This window comes from Tenrec ecaudatus, chromosome 7 (assembly GCF_050624435.1).
Source record: "Tenrec ecaudatus isolate mTenEca1 chromosome 7, mTenEca1.hap1, whole genome shotgun sequence".
Lineage (NCBI taxonomy): Eukaryota > Metazoa > Chordata > Mammalia > Afrosoricida > Tenrecidae > Tenrec > Tenrec ecaudatus.
In genome coordinates this window covers 120,825,457-120,849,015 of record NC_134536.1, presented here as the reverse complement: position 1 = coordinate 120,849,015, position 23,559 = coordinate 120,825,457, and the positions used below count along the sequence as shown (strand labels likewise).

Below are 23,559 nucleotides of genomic sequence, written 5' to 3'. Positions count from 1 at the left end.
TGAATATTTGTCTTAAAATAAACATTGCTATTATCAGTGTTCACTGATTGTTATTTGTTTTTGGAAACTATGATATTTCTAGAGAACATGAAAGCAAAGTTTATATTGTGAACCTTATTGATAAGTTGTGAATGGAACTATGGAGATTGGCTTTTGAAATGATATCTAGTCATCTTTTAAAAGGAGAACAAACTTTTGGTTAATGAAATATAACTCCCATTTCAGTGGTTCAATTTCAATTATGAATCTTTTATTTCAGACAAATTTGTAAAGAATTCCAAGACCTCTTGAGCCAAGATCGATCACCGCTGGGATCCTCCAGACCCACGCCAATTCTTGACCTTGACATCCAGAGACACTTAACACATTTCAGGTACGATTGGTTCGCTTGTAGACTGTTTTACTAATCCAGGAGTTTTCGTACGCCTGCTGAAGTTCAGTTTCCAGACAGTCCTCATGCTCCCACAGTGACGGAACTTTTTGAAAAGGCATGTATCCAAGATAAAACTGATCAATTAATATAGAGATCATATGTAGGTTAGAAAATTAAAATACTTATATGGTTATTAAGGAATTGTGACTTAATAAAAATGAACTCTATTATTTCAATTAATATTAGCACCTATAGATTCGGATTCAAAAATCCTTGGATTAAATAGTTTCTTATTTGGGGTGGTAAAACTGTTGGAAGGAGAGATGATATGACAGAAATTCCAGAAGTATGTTAATAATTGTCACTCAATTAGAAGCTGTCAATGGGCTTGTCTTCTAACATAAGTTCCTTAAATTAGACCACCATCATGTATTTCAAAGAGCCTCAACAAGCATAAAACAAACAGGCTGCATTTCTGTGAAGTTAATTCTGTCTCATGAAGTCCCTGTAGGACGCAGGAGAGCTGCCCACAGCACTGCTGTATCTGTAAGCTTTGTGTTTAGTGTTATAGGCACATAATCCACACATTAACAACTCAAAAGTTGGATCATATCAAGAAAAATTGTACAATAACTACTACAATCAATTTTAAAACATTTTCCCTCATTATTGGGTTGTTTGTTTTGTTTTTGGTAATCCTTATAAGAGCCGATTGACTCTTCTTTTTCCTGTGTAGTCAATGAGGAACCTGAATGGCCCACCTTCGGTTAACTGCTACATCCTTGGCTGCTCTGCCACCTAGCTCCTTCTGAAAGACGGAGAATGTATTATGAAATGCAGATTACGAATTCCACTTTAGGAGAAAATCGAATGTTAGGGTTTTGTTCTCTGTTAATTGATACCTTAGTGGCCACACGACTTTTTCTTGCCTACTCATGCCTCTGACGCCAGCTTTGCAGCTCTAAAAGCCTAATGCTTCCATGATATTTTCTCATCCGTTAGCAATAATTTTTCCTCGTTCAACTACATTTTTTGTGTTTTAAAATACAAAATAAAGACTAATGTACATTAAATTTAAAACCGCTTTGATTCCTCTCAGTGACTTTCAGATTTTCTGTGTTACTAAGATAGTGCATATTTAAAGTCATTGGAATCTTGTTTGTAAAATCAGAGATGTATAAGGGATGTTTGACTTTCTAATGTGCCACGAAGTTATTCCAGAGGTAATAGACACATCTTTGGTGGCCAAATTTAAGATTTATTTTCCAGAAATTCATAAAAAAGGGTGTATTTTTAAAAGATGTTACTCCTACCATTCAATTGAGTTAGTAAAGGCAAGCAAATGAAAAAATGGGAGTGAGTATGAGAGCCAGAAGTTAAAAGCAAAAAGCTTTGGAGTCAGTAAACAGATTTTCAAATGACATCTTTATATTTGCAAGCGCAGTTGCTCTCATGCCTGCAGTTTTTCCAGGCAGCCAAGTTCCTAGACAGCACAAATGGATTGTGAGGGACTAGGAACCAAAGATTGGCAACTCAAATCCACCCAGAAATACCAAACCCATGGCCACCCGGTCAATTTGGTCCCCTGTAACTCCATAGGACAGAGAAGAACTGCTCCCTTAATTAAGGTTTCCGAAGCTGTAAATCTTTAAGGGAGCAAACTGTCGCATCTTTCTCTCAAGGAGAAAGATGGGTTGGAAACACTAATCGTTCAGTGAGCCGTGGAACTCTTAATCACTGTTCCACCTGGGTTTATGATTTTTATAGAAGTTCCATTTAGATTTCAGTCATTTTTGCATGGATTCCATTCAGATCATAACGAGGTCCTTTATGGTATAAAGTTGCTCTTCAGGGAGATTGCTGTTAAAATTACAGAGAATTGAGACTCTTTTGTCATATCTAAGGGGCTCTGCTGACACAAGAGTTCAGTGCTCAACTGTTGAGACAGAATATTGGCAATTCTAGTTCACCCAATGACTCTACAGGAGACAATAATTGTTTATCTGTGCCTGTAAGGATTACAGCCTGGGAAACCTGATAGGACAGTGATGTTCTGTCACCTGGGGTCGCTATGAGTTGAAAATTACCTCAACAGGTATCACGTCCACTGAATTATTTCCATAGAAGCTACAGCCACCATCAGAAAATGAGTAGTCCTTCTACAGATGCAAAACAAAATTTTTAAAAGCAGAATTAGCCACCGCATGAACTAAATAGGCAAAGCTTGTGTTTGCTAAACATAGGCACACTCTGAGAACTTGTCTAAGCATCGGCTGTCACTGTAATATCCTTGGGCCCTAAAGAAAACCTCCACTTCTAAACTCGAGCTCATGGTTTAGGGTATGGGCTTGATTCATTCTTATTTCCTTCAGGAGGCGGTATGTGTTCATAAACAAGTCTAGTGTTACCAAGAGAGGAATTAAACACAAAAACCAAACTCATGGCCATCTAGAGGTCTCCAATGTTTCGTGAGTGACCCATATAGAGTAAATTGCTCCCTCCCAAAGAGCTACTACAAAAGATTACATTTTGAGTATAAAAGATTCAAGATTACATGGTTGATCAGTGAAGCGCACAACCATACCGTCAAAGGCTCTTGGTCTATATGTATATTCACTTGTCGACGTTGTTGTGTGCCATCTACTCAATTGCTTATATTGACCCCAGTCAACAGAAGCACTATTGTACATAGTAGCACGGCCCCTAAGGATTTTTTGGTTATAATGGTATCATCTATAAAATCTTGAATATTACTATTTCTATGTTGATTTTAGTATCAGAAAGATATGCTATTCCATTTTGTTATTTTTAGGTCTATCAAGCTTTTGTTGGTTTTGACTAAGCTATATCGCAGATTATTTATTCAGCAGACATCTGATTTCATGGTGGAAAGCAGAATGATAGAAATCATTTAGCCCAACTTCACCTTGATCAAAACTTCTCGTACTAATTCTTTAAACACAAGATATATGATTGACATTTTTCCATGAAAAGCAGAATTGAAAGCTTCTGATAAAGACTAAATTTAAATCTGTGCATTTTTAAAATGTGCATTTATGAAAAGGAGTATCATTTGCATTGGCTAAGAATAAGATAGAAGTTAGCCCGTTACCTGACCTTGAAATAGGCAACATTTCACAAGGGTGGTGCTCAAACCTGACTGACTATATATCAGAATAACATTGGGCACTTTTTTAAACCCTCAAGGCCTGGAGATGGGAAGGATAGGATACAACATCTACGAGAGTTTCAGAACTCTGAAGTTGAGCAGATTTAACAGCCCCAGTCCTAAAATATTCTGGGAGTAATAGTTTTGTTTGTTTGGCACTTCTAACTTATCTTTAATTCTGAGTTATGGGACGTTCTACCGGACGTTCTACCTAAATCTTTAATTGACATACATTGGTCTGCTAATACTCTGGATGAAAATGTGTTAGCAGAAAACTTATTCTGATCATAATTTCCTACGAACAGCAGTCATTTTAATTTTGATAGCCTGAGCTCCAGAGAAAGGGGCTAGAAAGGAAGCAGCCAGCGTTTGACTTTGAAGCAGGCACAACCTGATTTTTCGCTGTGTTTGCTGAAAGCTCGCTGGGGAAAGGAACACAAGGGAGAAAGTGATTGGCTAGACACCGAGGGTGCTCTGAAGAGTAACATCCACTTGCACGATCATTTTATTCCATCGCTGTGTACGTCTCAACTGCAGATCATAGTGCATTGAGAACGTTGGCTCTACTTTCCGGAGATTGAATAGATGCCCAGAGAAAGCTCAGGAATTACCTAGCTTTGTAAAGTCGAGTTTACTGCTTTCAGTCTTCCGCAGCTGTTGTTCTGTGAAACTACCATCGCCGTGACCCTCCTCATGAGCCACACCTGCAAAGCCGCTTGTTTCCACAAAATGGCAACAGGCAATTTATGTATCACTTGTAAAGGCGCAGTGGAGAGGCCGCTGCCCTCTGAACTGCAGAGGTAGGGCGTCAGAACGCAACAGCCACCAGAGGTCAGGCAGGATAGGGGTACATAACCCACCACCCCTCCACCTCCCTGGAGAGGGAAGAGATTAATTGAACTCTGCAGAAGACCCGCAGTTCCTCAGAAGGAGCCCGGTGCCACGGGTCTACATGGACAGAACATACAGCTCAGATAGGAATCCAGAGTCCTCCCTCGTTTTCTGAAATGTTAGGAATTTCCCTCTTTAAATGTTCGTGAAATCATAACAGTACTTACTTGCTTTCTCTCTTATAGCCCCTAATCCTCTTGTTGTTGAAGGCAAAGTAAAATGAGTGTGATAGGCTAACCAGGGGGAGTTACACTATTCTTAATTTTTAATGCACTGTGTGGGTTGATTAAATAGCCTATCAGAAAAATGCAACGTGGTACCACCCCCACCCAAAAAAGAAAAATGCAAAAGTTTTCTTCCTCGAAACAAATATTGTTTCCTTTATTTACCATATAATGACAGGAAGTACAATGACAGTTAAATATTGTCAGGCAATCTACATTTAAAGTGAAAGATAATTAAAAATAGAGAATTACATGATATGAGGGTGAGTCAGGGAGACTTGATGGTGGAGTGGTTGTGCTGTGGGCTGGTAACTACAAGGTTAGCAGTTTGAAACCACAAGCCTCCTCAGCAGGGGAAAACTGAGGCTTTCTCCTCCTGTGAAGAGCTACAGCCTCAGAAATGGGCACTCTGCCCTCTCCTACACGGTCGCTCTCAGTTGAATTGCCTCGATGACAGAGTTGGGTTTGGTGTGAGAGAGTAAGTTAAATAGTATCACTATTAGCGTTCCAATTCATGCATGGATTCCAAATAAAATGTATATAAAGATGTCTCTGTAATCTGTGGATGGCTGCAGACACGTTTTTTGTTTGTTTGTTTCAGTAATACACTCACCTTAGTTTCCTTACAGTGCCTTAAAAAAATGTCCAATCAAAAGCGTGGCTGAAAGACACGCTTCATTCCCAGTTCCTGCCTCAGATAATATTCTGGGCCCCAGACCTCTGTTTAGGCCACATGGCCACACAGCCAGTGGAGCAGTCAGTCATGCTCATAACCCTTTGGCAGGAAGAAACAAACGTAGAGACAGTGCCAGAGACCCATGTGCTTGCAGGGGACGCCATTTCCTTCCTGGATTCTCCGTGTTGAAAGGATGCTTGCATGTTCTCTTCTTCAGGGTTTGGATCTTGTCCCTTACATCCCGTCAAGTTGTCATCCAGCCCAGACTCGAAAACTCTCCGAGATTCACAGCATTGCTATCTTCTTGCCTAGGCATCCCTGCTATCTTCTGACAGCTCCATCAAACAATGCCTGCTTTCCATTGAGGCAATACCTGTCTTCCCAGCTTCCCTCTCCTGTTTCCGTCCAGAGTGCTAAAGGCAGCTCTCATGTCCCACCGAGTTTTCTCTTTCTGGGCTATTCATCCCCATCTCCTTCGGGGTTCAGCGTGTGACAGGAATTCCAGTCAGATTCACCAGTGTCTTCGGAGTGCTATGTGCTTGGGAACGTGCTGAAGAAAAAAGCATTTGTCTTTACATACAAAGAAGCTCATCTGGTCTTCCAAGGAGCCGGCAGTGAGGAGAGGTTTCTTGGGGTGGTTTGGTTTTCTGTTTCCCTGGGACTGGAAAGAGTCTGGGAAAGATGGTTAAGAATGAAAGAATGCTTTGCTTAATCTTGAGAAAGCAGCCTTTAGTGCCATTAGACAAATGAAGATATTTTGATTAAATCTTTAATGCTCCCCCAAAAAAGACAAAGGAATTGCACGGTTAGACTTAGCATTAAAAAATAAATATAATTATTTAATCTCCTTCAGGGGATTCTACCAACTCAAGGAGCACTTTTAAAACCATTCTATGTTTAGAACATTAGGAATAGTGAGCCTAGACTGTAAAGGAAAAAAGTCCTACAAGTTAAACTCCTTTAAGCAAGCCTGAAATAAATCTCTAAAACTTTAATTGAAGCAGACCCAAAGCCCATCTGTAGACAATTGGACCCCTCACAGAAGAGTCACAAGGAAGAGTCGAGCCAGCCAGGGTGCAGTACAGCACCAAGGAAACACACAGCATTCGTCTAGTTCTTTAATGCTTCCTCCCCTCCTACTCCCCTACGCCGATCCTTACGATCATGACCCCAGTTCTACCTTACAGATGAGCTAGACCAGAGCATGTACACCAGTACACACGAGAGCTCTTGACACCGGCCAGATAAGCCCCTCAGGAACAATAATGGGAGTAGCGATACCATGAGGGTTGGGGGAAGTTGGGGTAGAATGGGGAGAAAGGGGGAACTGATCACAATGGTCAACATATAACACTCCCTCCCTACCGCCCACCAGTGGGACAAACAACAGAAACACAGTGAATAATTTATCAGAGGGTTACAAGGGAGGGGGGGAAAAAGAAGAACTGATACCAAGGGCTTAAGTAGAAAGAAAATGTTTTGAAAATGATGATGACAATTATGTACAAATGTTCTTGACACAATTGATGTATGGGTCAATCCATACATGAATTGTAACAAGCACATTATAAAATTTATAATAAAATCTGAGAACATTAAAAAAAATCCTTAATTCAAATTCCAAAAGTAATTGATGCACCTAGGTGCAAAGAAATACATTGTTGTAAAAAGATCTGTTTCGTGAGTTAAAGAAGGACAGTCTATCTTTAAATAATATTTTAAATCATTTTGTGGTAAATTATTCACTGGCAAAACATCTAGCATTAAAACAGAGTAAACTAGAGAAAATGTTGTATGAGACCAGTACTATAGGGATATAAAACAAGCCAAAAAGTTCACGTGCCCAGGGGAGCAGGCTGTGAAGTTTCCCAAAGGAGGGAAGGCCAACATGAGAGGATGAAGCAGTACACGGGAAGGCTGACAGGTCTTGATTTGGGTGAAAGGGAGCATGGAGCTTCATTGGAGGGAGACCAGTAATCACGGGAAAGAGGGAGGCTAGAATACGGAGGGGGGTTGATGAGTGGTTTAAACTGTTGGATGCAAAGCTAAGTCTGAACTGGAACCCCTGCCCCCACCTAATTCACAATTAAAATTGCATTTAAAAAAGTAAACTAAAAAGGAAATAAGCAACAGTTTTAGTAGACAAGAGTAATGACATACTCTTTTTGTATCCATCCACATAATATTTCTTACCTTCATTTAGCATTGAAGCAGAAAATTAAAACATTAAATAAATTGCCAGTATTTTCTGTACTTTGCAAGTTGCAAGGCACCAGATTAAATGCTGCCGGGGGTTATATGAAATAAAAGTAACCCTTGCAGATCATTTCACCAGGCTTTCATGGATGTGGGGGACTACTCAAACAGCAAGACAAATGCAACTGGGTCTAATAATCAGTCTCAAACTGATACAGGGCCCTGTATGAGTCCAGGTACTTTAGAGAAACAAATCCACAGAAACTCATGTATAAGAGAGAGTTTTATATAAAAGTTAAGTGCTCGTCAAAATAACGTCCCAACCCAGTGCTACCCAAGCCCACAAACCCATTAACCCGTATGTCCAACACCAAACCACAAAGTCCTCCTCCATCTCACAAAGCAGACACAACGAAGCGGACTGCAGGAGGAAAGCTGAGTTAATAAATGTTTAAATATCTCAGTGCTGGCAGGCATCTCCTCATGGGTGCTCCAGCACCCAGGGCTGCATCGGGGTAGGTCTATGTGGCTTCTCCTCAGGGCTATCTTGCCGGAAGTGAGCCTTGCGAGCTGAAGCAGGGAACTGGCTAAGGCAGCTGCACCCTGGTCTGACCATCACAAAGCAAGAGACCCGAAAACTAGAAAGGCGAGGCTCACCAATGCATTTATCCCTCCACCCTTCAATTAACCCCACATGTGTTTGTCGGCCAGCTGGGCACAATAAACTAGCTACCTAAGCCCCAAAGCATCACACCTGTAAATAATTGGCTTTGTTGGATGCATGTTTTGGGGAAGACATGGGCTACATTTTTTATGTGAATTGTTTCTATCTTTGTTGAGCTTGGATTGAGGGATAGTAGTCCACAGAGAGACAGCACAGGTTCAGGAGAAGCGCTCATGTGGGTGTCAGGAGGCATAGCTTTTTATTATTAGTAGCAGTAGTAGTAGTAGTATTAATGTTTTATTGCTGATTGGGTAAAAAAATTACAGAGAAAATTAAAGGTTTTTCTTTTCCTTTATGTTTTTATTGGGTTTTGAGTGAAGGTTTCCAGAGGCAAGCAACTTAGTTTTCAACAGCTTGTACACCTTCTGTTTCATGACAAGGCAAAAAGCCTCTTCTCCCGTGTTGCCTGTTCCCATTCCATTTTCTTTCTTAATCCTCCCTGCCTCCTGAGCTTTGTCCCCGGGAAAATGCTGTCCTGTTGGTCTCATGTGGTTAATTATTCTTGGGAGTCCATACTTCCCTAATGTTTTTGTTCTGGCTATTGTTTGACTGAAAGTTGATCCACGGGGGTGAATTCAATTTTAAACTTGAAAAGTGCCTAAAGGATAGTATTTGGGGGTTTATACTTGTTTCTATATAAGCAGTAAACCTAATCTTTTTCATTATTAGGAATTTTGTATCACAGTTTTCTTCCACTCTATATTCTATTGTGATCCCAAGTAGAGCAGTCAATAGTGGTAGCCGACTACCGTCTAGGTCGTCTGGTTTCTGAATGGTAAAAGCTGAAGTTCACTGGACTTTTGGACTAATTGTTTCCATAAATTTTGAGTTTTGTTACTCTTCTTCAAAGAGGCAGACACTAATAGTCCCATTTTAGAATGTCTTCTCACAAGCTTTGTAAACCCACAGTTACTACTCACCAAAGGTCTCTTTGCCTTCAAGTTGATGCTGACTCTTAGAGACCCTGTACGACAGGATAGAACTGCATGCTGTGGGGTTCTGAGATTGTAACTCTTTGTGGGAGTAGAAAGCTCTTTCTTTCTCTTGAGGAGATTGTAGTCCAATGTGTAGCCACTGCACCACCAGCTCTTTCCAAAGAAGGATATAGAATTGGCTCTGTGGACTGTGCTATAACAGTTGACTGTGATGTCCCCTGAGCCTTTGGTACTTAGTCACCAGGTCCAGCAACTTATTCCTTCAAGGTGTTTGGCTATGGCTAAAAAAATTCATACCTTTACCTACTATATGCTGTGCTATATCCATTGAGTCATTTGCATATATATACATATGTAGAAATATACTCTGTCAAATCTATATATATATATTTGTGGATATATAGAGATATCATGGTCACTGTTCCACCCCTGTTCAACTTGCATGGTTATGTATTTACTCATAGATTCTTGTCATTACTGTTATTGCAAGACTGGATATATAATAATTTATACCTTTGTTGTCCTTAATTCTAATGCACCTCTTAGTATCTTCCTTTGCCTTGGTCACAGTGTGCTGACCTCTCGCTCATTTTATATTGTCTTTTCCTTTCCATCTCCGATAGCCATCAAAGGATATTTCTTTATTAACTCTTTATCATAGTGGTCTCCTACAAAATTTGGCCTTTTGTGATTGAGTTTATTCAAGATAGTATTCTCTAGGTTCATTCGCGTTATAAGGTGTTTCGCCAATTCATTATCCTTTAACATTGCATGTATTCCCGAAGGCCAACCTTAGTTTCTTCTTTATTATCAGTGGAGTGTGTGGATTTGTATAAGACATTTAACCTCTCTAGCCTCTGTATATTCATGATATGATGGTGTAGTTAACCTGGATTATCTCCATAGCTCCTTCTAACCAGTTCTTTCTGTCCCAAAGCAACCTCTTATGTGCAGAATAGAACTGTGTATCCATCGAGTTTTAAATGCTGTGACTTCTCAGAAATACATCAGCAAGTCTGTCTTCCAAGACACCTCTGAGAGGAATCAAAGGCACAACCTACTGAATAGTAGTCAAGAGATTCGCCATGTGCTTCACCCAGAGACTCCAAGGCACCTTTTAAAACCAATGATATTTACCCCAGTCTCAATTTATGTCTCTACTTTTAAATCATCACTTACACTATTATTTCAAATTATCATATTTCTTCTCTTTGTGATCTAAAAGTCAATAAATTAATTTTCTTAAAGACACAGTGATCCTGAGTTTACCATTTCCATCTTACTATTCTAAATAGGAAATATGACACCAACGTGGAAGGAGAGCCAATTCTGAGAAGAGCCTAAATACAGGAGATGGTTAGTTAATTTATTCATCAACTCCATCCCCTTGTGTAAAAAAGACAGTGCATATTTAAGAAAGAAAAAATTCATTTTCCTTTAAAAAGTCACCTTGAACGCAACTGCTTGGTTTCTCCACATGTGTAATGAGTTTGATTGAAGTAAACCAACATCCCCCTTTGGCCCTTTAGATTAAGTCAGCAAGAGTAGCTGGAGGCATGCGCCTTTAAAACTCTGGCGGGGCACACATCCCTCAACAGGGCAGTGCTTCAGGAGAATCATAACCATAGCTCCCCAAAGTGAGTTCCCTCAAATGCTGCTTCCATGCAACTCCCCGATAGGGTCCAATAGTCATGGGGATTTTCAATTCAGGAAACCCTGCCTCTTACTACGCCCCTTAGAGTGTGACAGAAATCTGGGCTGGCACAAAGTCAACAAATTGGGCTGCTGCTTAAAAGTAGAAAGGTGCTAGTTTAATCCACAGGAGCCTCAGAAGAAGTGCTTTGTGATCTGCTACTCCAAACACAGCATTGCTACCCCAATAGATCACAGTTTTATTCTGACACACGTGGGATCTCCCTAAGTCCGAACTGACTTGAAGGCAACTGGTTTGGTTTCATTTGGTCCTTTGTGTCATATCCTTTAGTTGAGTTTGGTCCTTTATGCTTATTTTTTTTAGTCAATAAACCATTGCTGTCAACTTGACTCTGACTCATGGCCACCCTACAGGTGCCAAAGTAGAACTCCACTCCACAGGGTTCTTAATGGCTAATGTTTCAGAAAAAGATCACCAGGTCTTTCTTCCAACAGCCAGTAGTTTCTTGAGGTATGACCAGGCTTATTAGCATATAAGAGAGTCTCAGAGTCCCATTGAAATGGAAGGAATGCTTAGCCCTATGTGTCAAACACTTGATAACAGAAATTTCCTTTTCTCAGAATATCTACTAATAGCTTATAGAAGTACAGCCTTGCAAAAATTCTTGTAAAAATACTGGAGGAAGTGCATCATCCTCATTTTCCTGAGTCAGAAAAGCAGACACACTTGTCAGATGCTATTTCTTGACTCTCAGGAAGAACATCCAATTCCTTAGCTGTAATGAAACTAAATGGGGGCCGTGCAAAAAGCACTGATGTTTGGACCCATCCCAAACCAATTAAATGAGCATCTCTGGGATGAGACCCACGCACTGATATTTTTTAATAAGCTCCCCAGGTGACTCTCATATGCATCTAGAGTTGCGAACACTAGCTGAAGGAACCAGGGCGCATTTGTGAGTGCTGTCAAGGTCTTGCCAATGAATAGATTTCAGCTCCACACTGCCAGAAATTATACCCCTTAAGTATGCACCCTAATTAAACTCCACTTTAGAAGGCCTTAGGACCACCAGGTAAGAGAATTGATGTAGAACCTGAACATAATCGGCGCATTTTCCTTCTATCCCTTCAACTAGTTAGGCTAGAAAGAAAATTCTGGGGGAGATAATCCCCCAGTTAATTTTCCTTGAGCTCAGTTCCTCACTCCTCTGGTCATATGCAGGATTTTACTGCTTGAAGAGAGTTGAAGCGCCTTATCCGCATAGCTCTGAGAAACAGTCAACTTCTGCAGAGAAGCCCCACAACTCCGCTAGTGCTCTCTAAGGTCTCTTCTCTGGCTTCCTGCCCTGCTGGCTGCTCTCATAATCAGAAGTAGGCCTTTTTCTGTCCGCCACCTAAAACTGTCTTGGGGATATGGGGACTGAGCCTCAGGCTACGTTTGTACCTTTGGGCAGTTGTTGAATATCCAGGAGGGAAGGAAAGTGAGGCTCGTCTTCCCTTTACATTTTACTACCTGGATGCCTCTAGGAGGCCAACTAAGACTTGAGATTGGAGACTAATAGAGCTGCACACAATCCTGGAAATCAAAAGATACATCAGAGCAAGCGCATATTGGAATGATGTAAAGTTACAAAATAATAGGTATAACAGTCACAAACTCTATCCCAGCCTTCACATGCCCCCGTACATGGGAGGTGACGCTTATTGGTCAGCTTTTCCAGCCAGAAAGGTGACATTTTACAAAATGAAATTCACATCTACTCTAATGACCGGAAAAGTAACGGCAGCCTCGCTTCCTGTAATTTCCATTCTTCTAGTTTGCAGCACAATCGTTTCTGTGACTTTGAGCATTTTGCACCCCAAATGAAAGCTAGAAGAATCCACCCAAGGTTGGTAGATACCTCTGACTCAGTGCTTCCCAGAGACTTTCGTTTGCTTTTCCATCCATGTGGGATCAGTGTTTGTTTAGTGGGTGTGCTGAATCCCAACCTCTTTTTCCAACATCAGAATCATTCAGGGGAAGATTCCAGAGAAATTTGCTGTGGGCTGTGTTTTAGAAAATTACTTTAGTGGTTTAATTTAAATTAGTTTAGACAAAGTGACTGAAGTCACGATGAAGCTTTTCTCAAGGACAATTAGAACAACATGGAAACAGCTTTGGAGCAACATTTCTTTAACATACCGACAAAGCTAGTGAAAGGCAAACCACCCTTACTTAGAGTAAGGAGAGTGAAATAGCCCTTGCTATTGTCCATTTAGAATCCTATGGTAGCTGATCATTCAAGCAAGTACAGAAGCTTTGGGGGTGGGTGGGGGCTGGATTGTGGGTAAGGCCTTCACCACAAACAAAACATATACTTAAGCAGCGACCATAAAATGTCAAAGGGAGTTTGCAAAGTTTCTATTTTATGGAAATTTCCTATTAGTTCCTCATCATCAGTGGCAAGTGGTGCATAATACTGGGTTGTTAGCAAAATCACAGAGGGAAATGAAGAAAGGGTCATACTTTATTGTCTTTCAAATAGCAGCCTCTTCTCTTCTATCCTCTACCACCTCTTTCATTTCTGAGTCCCAACATCTTCATTTTTAACATCCACTAATAGCGACTACAAAGCCTTGCTTGCACTGTCAGGAAGGCAATGAACTACTAAGTGAAAGGCCGGTGTCTCAAACTCTCCAGGCACTCCAAGAGAGTGAAATGAGACTTTCTGCTCCCAGGGAGAATTCCAGTCTCAGAAACTTGCTTTGAGTTGGAATAGACTTCATGATAGTGGGTTTGGGTTTGGGAGCAGAGACTATAAATGAGCCCTGATTGCACAATGGCTAAACATTTGCTATCTAACAGGTTAGCTGTTCGAGTCCACCCGGTGGCTCTGTCGGAGAAATACCTGGTGATCGGTGTCTGTAACAGAGTCAAGACAACTCTATGGGGCAGTTCTCTTCTGTCGCATGGGGACACTTAGAATTGGGATTGCTTATACAATACGCAGCGACAACAATGTGAGAAAGACAGGGCATTTTTCCTCTGGTGAAGAGTAGAGTGGCTGAAATCCACAGCAGCAGTTCTACCCTGTTCTATAAGGTTGCTATGAGTTAGCATCGCCTCAATGGCAGTATTGTGTTCTTCTTTTAATGACGGCAACACTAAGAATACACTTTGAGCAGTTGCATTTCCCTTTAGAAATTGTACGTTTTTATCAGTAGAACTTATTCAAATCAATTCTGTTGTTCAAAATTAGAATAGGGTGCTAATTTATTAGAAAGGCAGAAATAGTCAAAGTGTGCCGTGCATGCATATGCATACACACTCTCTCCCCCAAGAAAAGGTTCCTGTCCTTCCAATAACTGTGTTGTGAACATTTCCTCATGCTCGGGGGAAAATAAAGAAGTGGAGATTCCATCTCAGAGGATAACTTAGTTGGTTGGCATAAAATGTTCTAAAGATAATGTTCTGGTTTGGTGAGTTGTGTCTGTGGTCTTCAGTACTTGTGAATTGCTGTCTAAGATGCAATTGGTCTCTACTCCTATGTCGCAAAAGACAATGAAGGAAGTCAGAGATTCAAAGAACAGTTAGGTTCCAGATAGAACAGGGGGGAAAAAGTAAGATAATATTTAAATTCTTTTTTTTAATTTCTTTTTTTTAACATTTAAATTCTTAAGAGAAGCCAGACCTACTAGGATTATAGAGACCAGAAAATTCCGCCAAAATCTCACCGTAACACCTAAAATCCCCTTGAACTTGGACCTGAGGCTATTTCTGCAATTCACTTTTCAGCCAAACAATCCCGTGCATAGTGCCTGCAGGTAGTGTGTTCCCTTAAGCAATGAACTGTATATAATGAGATCAAGAAGTCAACATTTGTCCAAAAGTAAAGGGAGAAGGCAAGAAAGAAGGGAAGCTAGATCAATCAAAACAGACCAAACAGAATGGGCATGAAAATACTAATATATTGTGAAAATTGTAACCAATGACATGGAAAAATTCATATTAAAACTGTTAAATAAGAGCAAGTTGTTATTAAAATTTCACCCAAAACTCTATCTATCCATCTATCTATCTATCAATCATCTATCTATATATATATATTTAGATCCTCTGGACCCACCATCTTCCTAAAATGAGCCAATTAGAAATGAATATATGTCATAGAAGGAACTCTTAAGTGGACAAATGGTTTAGCACTGGGCTGCAGCCCAAAGCCGGCCGTTCAAACCCACAGAGAAACACCTGGAAATAAAAACCTGGTGATTTTCTTCTGAAATACCCTAGTCACTTGTACGGTTCTGTTCGGCTCCAATACTCAATGAAGTTGTTAAGAGTCAAAATTTACTCTGTGGCACCTGATTTGGTTTGGGTTTTTGTTTTTTTTTTGGTTTGATGTTACAGAAAGATGTTTAGAGAATGCTAATTGGGAAGTCATATAGATATATATAGATATATATATATATATACACAAACTGAATAAAATTAAGAAGATGAGTGTTAACTATATGCGCCATAGTCTCCTCCGACACCAGGTGCTATCTACTAAGCAGTCTGGACTTCCATCAGATGACTGACTACACTGCTCAGTCAGTTATGAGAACCTCCCTGCTCCTAGGTGTGAATCGATCATAGGCTCGTCAATCTGGTTTGAAAAAGCACTTCAGGGTAACTGTAGCTTTTAAACCTGACCACCTATGGAGCCCCAATGGAGTAGTGGTTGTACATTGGGGTGCAATCTGCATGCTTGACTGTCCAAAACCACCAGCAGGTTCTTAGGACAAACACTGGGCTTTCTATTCCCGTACAAACGGACAGTCTCGGAAACTCACAGGGCATATCTGGGACTCGATGGCAGTGAGGAAGTAGTGAGGGAGTGACCTACAATCCAAAGGGGTCCTAGTTGGTATGGTGGATACATGTTGGGCTGCTCACAAGGTCAATAGTTCAAATCCACTTCTGATCCCAGAATGAGGGTAGTTCTAGGAGGTGGTACAGACTCTATGGCATTGAGTGAGTGATGTAAAATCCACAGCCTAAATTAGACTCTTGCTCTTTTAAATTCACTAGTTTAGTTAAGTATTGTTCCTATGAGTTGCTCGTAAGTCGGCTCTCTCCTGCAGCACCGTAACACGGATTTGTTTTTGTATCCACGTGGATAGGTTTTTCTTAATCTCCCTTAAATTTCATGTCATTGATTTTGGTCCACCAATTAAGCTGTCCACCACATTAAGGTATTTCAGAACTTTGTTTCTATTATCTGACACAAGAATTTCACTCTCCATTTTAATGCCAGTCATTAAGTTAAATACCCATAATGCTTTCTCTATCTCTTCAATCACATTGTTAATTAACACGGCCAGCAGAGCGGATTAATGAGCGCGCCTCCCAGCACACCACTCCTTGAGATATTCCACAAGGTTGACAACTACCTTTAAATCCACAGTGTGTCTTCTTCTAACAACCAGCTACGGTTTACCTTTGTCGGCTGTTATATTACTCGCCCCCTCTGGCCCAGCTTTTCACTTGGATGATGGAAGATTTGCTGAACACATTGCTAAAATCCTATAGTAAATGACATTGCTACTGCTCTAATAATATTTCTTAATGAAAGGGTGCTTTATTGAAACATGTTACTGAATCCATGCAGCATGTCAGCAATCACTGCTATTTTTAACATGCGAACAGTTCAGATTTTAAAATAGCCTGTTACATGAATAAATGATGACCAATCCTCATCATGGTCTACTTCCCTGCAGAAAAAAAAATGTTGGTAAATGCAACACCATGGATGATTCTCAGCATTATTAGGTTGAGTAAAAAGAGTCAGATACACCAAGCAGACTATAATGTAGGTCTTTTCCTATAGCATTGTGGGAAAAATAAAAGTAAAGACAGAAATCAGAACACAGTTACTAGGCGCTAGGAGTGGGGAGGTTGAATTGGCTTCTCAGAGGCACGGTGAAACTTTTTGGAGCTTATAATGGTTGTAAGTCTGTCAAATTTCAACAAACTGTACTCTTAAGTAGGACGACTTTAAAACGGTTCAATTAAAACTTGATAAATGTACCTTAAAAAATAACTCATCTCAGAAATGTGTTAGGGATCTAGCGAAAAGTTATTTAAAAATCTAGAGTTTCTAAATTCCATCTGTCTTTTTTTTTCCTCTCCAATTTGAATTTTACTTGTGTTTCCCCTGTTCCATCTCACCACTTTCTCTCTCATCTTCCTTGTTTTCAGAGATGACCTGGCCACTCTGGTATTCAGTAACACGTGTGTGTAAATTTTGTTTCTAAGTGAAAAATGTCATTACAAATTTTAAATTCTTTGAAAACAAGGCTAAGTATTTTTAATTACTACTGGAGTTGATATTATGCAACAATAAAAATAGTCTTTGATATGCTAACTAGCATCATTTCCTCCCATCACTGGGCCTATCTCTGCATTGTTCCTAATTCTTGGAACATAACTTTAAAACTATAACCCCACTAGACTGAGCATCAAGTGCTCCCAGATGAAACCCCGAGACATTTAGTCTTTTGATAGCTCAATTATCCCACACACCCAATATCCTCTTAAACTACTTCCTCCTGGAAGTGACTCACATCCAACACTAATAATCCCAGTCAGAAGACAACACCAGGTAAAGTGTGGGTAGATAATAAGAGTTCCATATCTCGGTCCTATTTGCTCTTATTGTTGCTGGTGTGTGTGTGTGTGTGTGTGTGTGTGTGTGTGTTTCTTTTTTCTTGGGTTGTTCCAATTAAGATTGCACTGTAAATTCCCACCACCAATTTACAGGAGAACCCCCAAATCACAAATCTTTGGAGATACATGATAGAATCTTATCTGTCACTTCTGCTCAATGCCTGGTATACTTTGATTATCAATTCTCTACGGCCAGGCCTGTTGCTCTCTCTCCCTTTCCTCACTTTGTTGACAAGATCTTGGCTGCACCTGCCAATTTTCTTGTCATGGTCTTCTTTGGACTTAACCTTTGGGGGAATGTTGGTTCTTTTTCTCTAGAATGCTATTAAGGTCTTCTCACAAACTTGGGAAGTTTTTAATCCTTTGGCAAGGCTACTTTTTCAATATCTTAATCAAGGAACCAGGGAACTAGCTTCATTTTTAAAAATAGTATCAAAAGACCTTTGAATGGTGAGTAGAAAGTAGACTGACAAGAATGAAGGACAAACAAAGGCGCACAAGATAAGAAGAGTTTTCAGTTTTGACAATAAGCCTTTCAAAAAACAAATCAGAAACATGATATGAAGTGCAGAGGAAAGAGACTTAGGAAATTCAAATCTGTTAAATAATTGGGTAGAGCAAGTGTGTCCTCTGCCACCACTCCACAAAATCTTTAAAATGTGCTATGGAGGCGATTCACCTAGCATGATGCTAGAGCGTCTCCTTCACATGTTTCACAGAGTATAAAATTCCATATTTTTTTAAATTTAGAACTTCTCTATTTTTACTACCTACTTCAAGCTACCACGGCTACTATTTAGCCCAGATGATATTTTCTTCTGAGAGGTTCTCTGCTGTTAAGCTGATGAGGGTGAGTGAAACTGGTGAGAGCAGGAACTGGAGGGAGGTACAGGAAGGCTGCCTTGTTGCCCCACATTGGACAAGAAGTAGCAGTCTTGCCACTTTTCTATTGCTCTCTATTAGAAAAGATTTGGATTTTACTTTTCTGCCCAATTTCTGCCGTTCACAGGTTCGGGCATTTGTAGGTTTTTCTGTATATGTAAATATTAAATATAATTTGAATATTAAAATAAGATTATTTTCGCAAAGCAAATGTAAGTCCTCTTCTCTGGTGTCAAAGAGTTTGGAGATTTGACTCTAGGTTGTTGCCCTTTGGGTGATGTTTGCTTTTTTTCCTGTCTAGGATGGAAATTCAACCCTACCATTTCTGGGTTTGCTTTGTTTTTTGGGAAACCCTCATTGGTCTTCCTCCTTATTTGTTTGTTTATTTGTGTATTAGTTGGTATTTCACTGTCAGTGAGATATGTACCTATTTTTCTAAAATACTTTGGGAGCTAACAGTTTAGAATGATCTTCCCAGAAATTCCTTCTAAGCATTTTGTGAGTTCACGCTTTCATCTTTGTTACTCGTCCTACTGTGCAATGTTAACCTTACTCTAATTATCGGTATTTATTCATTTCAGTGAAAATTGTTAGCAAAGAAGCTATAGCTTGTCTATGCTAACCTCTATATAGAGTGTCATGTGTGCTTTCGGATGCACACGCCAATGACAAATTAGGGCAACTACAATCAACAGCATTTACATGGGTCCTGTCTTTCATGTTGAAAGATGACCAAATAACTGCCTTGACATTGAATATTCTACCATCAATTTTAGGCTTCTTTTGGGGGCTGACTGGAGCCTCAGCTTCCATGCCTTTCTGGCTGTGACCTTGCTCTTCTGAAAAGTACTGGGGAAACCTTAGTGACATTGATCTGACACGTAAGTCGCATAGAATCTAGCAGGCTGCCTAGTCAGTCTATCCTCATTGTACAAGGCTAAATATCTTCCCTCAAATCACAAAGCTCTGTAAAGTCAGAGGCAATTCAAAATCTAGTCATTCCTGGCTGGCCATCCAATTTGAAGATGATAATACACCCTGCTAGTGATGGACACATTTGAAAAGCAAGTAAGCCCACCACTGCAAAGGGATTCCAGTTTAAGAAAACTCTCCCATCACAGTGACAGCTCTCTTCTGAGAATGAGAATTCAAGCGTTTGTACAGACTGATCCACTTTACATTTGACTTTTTAAATGAATTAAAAAATTGTCATAGTCCGGACATATATGCTCTGCACAGAACTAAGTCAAAGAAAATGAGCTAACACTGCTGATAGAAATTTTGATTTCTCAGTGACAAAGAATAAGACACCCTCTCATTCCAAGAGGGACAAAGTCAGAAAGGCAACCCAGAAAATCAGGCTCCTTGGACACAGAGGTGAGATTCTCTGGGCCTCAGTTTCTTCCATCAAAAAACAGAGAGAATAAAATCTACTCTGTTGTTTCGATGGTTGCATGTGATCGTACAGATAAGGGACTTAAAATACAGACAGGGAATAGCATATGAGTCAGAACACAAGAAATATGAGTTATTATAGGGATTTTTAACTTCAAGCGGATTGCATTTTGTGTGCTCAGCTATAGATGAAAAAGTGAATCACAGCCAAGAGGACATGACAGTATACAGGAGAATAGGATTCATTTACTGGTACAAGAAGCTAAACAAAATAAAGTATGAGAAAAAGGAGGTTTGTCTGCATGACCAATAATCTAGACATCGATGGATGGCTCCCCTCAGTTCTGTTTCCTAGGCCACTGTGATGAATTCTGTCCTAAATCTAAATGGGTCTCTTTCTTATCCAGACTCCCTCTTACCTCCCATATGATGTGATTTCCCTTTGAGTCATTTTTTGGTAAAGATGGAGCTCAACCCAGTCATCCACCTCAGAAATGCCAGACGATGCAGCAAAGATATGAATACACGTATGCTATGTTGACCTTCTTACATTTCAATGCTGGGTTACATGTTGGGCTGCAAACTTCAAGGTCAGTCGTTGGAAAGCACCAGCAGCTCCAGGGGAGAGAGGTAGCACGTTCTAATCCCGTCAAGATTTCCAGTCTCAGAAACCCACCCAGGCAGTTCTACCCTGTGGATGTGATGGCATTCGGCAAGTTGCCCAAGTATTAACCACTCTTGCTTCCTAAGTAATCAGAAGACAGAGTGCTCTTTTTAATGGAAGTTCGTTGTGACTCTTCTTGTTCTTGTTGCTGTTGTGTGCTTGTGGGTCAACGGGAACTCGTAGTGACCCTCTAGGACAGAGTGGGACCTGCCCCAGCAACTGCCCCAGGGTAAATGTTTATGGAAGCAGATTGCCCCCTCCTTCCTCCCAGGGAGCAGGTAGATTTGACCCAATGGCCTTTCTCAGTAGAAGTCAAGTGCTTAGCTGCTGCCTTATCAGGGCTCCTGACTTACTTGTCATAGGGCACGTTTTCTGAAACCTCTATCGGAGTAATCTGTGGAGTGAAATATGGGCTATGCAGAAAAATTTACCCTCACTATTAATATTCCAAATGTCATGGTTACCACTATGTACCTTGTATTGCCCATTACTGAGCACAGATATCATTCCAAGCCCTTTGCAAGGAAACTCATTGATCATAAACAGCAAGATTTCCTTTCATCCTGTTATCTCCACTGAGACATACCAAGGGTGCCTGATAGTCCAGAGGTTAGGCATTAAGGTCGTATTTGGGTTTCTAGACATAGTGGTAGGCTGACCTTGGTCCCAACTCCTTCTTTGATACTGTTTTAAAACCTCATTCTTTTTAGTTTGTAGAGATTACATAACCTAAGAAGATTAACTAGCTAGTTAATATACTATGAAGGATAAAAAATATACCTGAAAAAAATATATATATACCTTAACTCACTGCCAATTCTGACTCATAGTGACCCTCTAGGACAGGCTAAACTATAACTCTTTACAGCCTCATCTGGTTTCAAACTCCTGACCTCATGCTTAGCAGCCCAATACATAACCACTAACCCATCAGGGATCCTTACTATGAAGGATTGTATTGATTTGGGGAAACTGTTCCTGTAATAGCAGCCATAGCACATTTAGATGTGTAGACAATTCATGGCTGTCATGTATTGACTATGTAGCATTTATCAATAATGGTTTTCTGTATCATTGCAACACATCTGCTGTGGGGAGAAAACGGGTATAGCAGTGGTTCTCAACCTTCCGAAGGCCTCGACCCTTTCATCCAGGTCCTCATGTCGTGGTGACCCCAACCATAAAATTATTTTCATTGCTACTTCATCACTGTAATTTTGCTACTGTTATGAATCGTAGTGTAAATATCTGTTTTGCGGGATGTATTCGGCAGCCCCCAGATTGAGAACCACTGTGGTAGAGTGTCATGTTAGAACAAGGGACCTCCATGAACATACCGGATTGGTTATGTTCACAATTGGAGTGAATCAACACATGTATTTGTTCAACCAGGAATTATATTTCTGAGAGCTGTAAGGGCTACCAATGCTAAGGTTGTCATACTTCCTACATTTGCTTATAAATTGCAATGATTAGCTTGTCTAGTGGTTAGCTGCTTAGACTCAAATGTTGACTGGTTTACACAAGATGGAATTTGATTTCTATCTCATTTAAGAGGCTAAAAGGGAGGTTTTTTCCATCTTATTCTGAACTCATTCTCCATGTGATCATCCTAATCTCTGTAACATAACTGGGTCACTGCTATGAGTAGGGGGAATAGAGGTTAATTACTTTCCCTTTAAGCAAATGATGTATGAATTGCATTAACCACTTCCTCTTTTATTCTTGGGATCTTTAGGCCTATGTTCAAATGTAATTTCAAGGAAAGCTGGGAAATGTACCCTTAAGCTGGGGGGGCCACAAGCTCAGATAACATTCCAGTCCAGTGGATCCACCATGGTCCTTGAGCTGATTCTGATTCATAGCAATCCCAATGTACAAAGTAGAACCCAAGGGATTTCCAAGACTCTCAATCTAAGCTGGTGGCTTTGAACAGTTAACCCCTTATTAACAGTCAAGTACTTCATCCATTGCATCACCAAGTATCCTTTACTGCTAGCAAAGAAGACAAGATTGAAGTTAGAGGAACAGCTAATTATCTGGTACACTTAACCAAGAATGATTCTTCCAGAGTGATCTATGGCCATGCAAATATATATGCCATTCTTAAAAACGAGATAATTCCTTAAGGACATTTGTGTTTTCTTACTACTTTCTTATGAGATGGAGGAGCCAGTCTTCCTGGTATTTGTTGCATGTCAAGTCTATAATTGACAAGTTTTTCCAAATTGATGATTGGTTTCTTGTGGTTAAGGGCAACACTGTTAGCACTTGCTGGATTGTTGTGATATTGCACAATGTTTATAGCATTTAGGAACGTGATAAATGTCTGCTTAGTTGAATGCTTTGCATTAAATGGGGATGGGGTGCTGTCTCATACCAGATGAACAATATTCACCTCTTTCTTCCTTACCATTTCTTATTTCCAGTTTGATCACTCATGGCTTTGGGACTCCAGCAATCTGTGCAGCCCTGAGCACTTTCCAAACCGTCCTCAGTGAGATGCTGAACTACTTGGAAAAACATACCACTCACAAAAACGGCGGAGCAGCAGATTCTGGCCAAGGACATGCCAACTCGGAGAAAGCCCCCCTGCGGAAAACTTCAGAGGCAGCTGTGAAAGAAGGCAAAACAGAAAAGACAGACTAGCTACATCAAACAGAATCTATTTCCAGAGAGTCTTGCTGCTGATATTTTTTCTAATATATATATCATTGAGGGTGATTAATCTTCAGTGGACCAAGTCTCTTCCCTTCCTAACCCTCCATTAAAAATATGGAAAAGAAAAAAATGAAACAAAAAAAGGAAAACAGCAGTGTAACCGTGTGATGAAATTGTCACTTTTTAATTTTTAGTTAAGATGATCTCCTTTTGTGCACGTAATTTATTGTTCTGACTTATAGACATCACAGTTTTTAAGCACTTCTGGACTTTGGAGAGGCAGCACATGCTTTTTCACAGCTAACTGATGCACTTTCTTATCCAACTACGTAGTTAGGGTTCAGAAGCATGACCCATCTGGAATCTACCACCAGTGCTTACAGTCCCAGTCTTTCGAGACACACCATCTTGTAACAAGAGTGCCT

General features: G+C 40.2%; 1 protein-coding gene across 1 annotated transcript in view; it reads left to right on the top strand.

The window, feature by feature from the left end:
* TFAP2D (transcription factor AP-2 delta) overlaps positions 1-23,122 on the top strand; it is a 67,354-nt gene extending 44,232 nt beyond the window's left edge. The window contains exons 7-8 of the mRNA XM_075554072.1: positions 260-373; positions 22,903-23,122. Coding sequence (XP_075410187.1) covers positions 260-373; positions 22,903-23,122 — 334 coding nt within the window. The remainder of the gene's footprint in view (positions 1-259; positions 374-22,902) is intronic.
* The last annotated feature ends 437 nt before the right edge of the window (positions 23,123-23,559 follow it).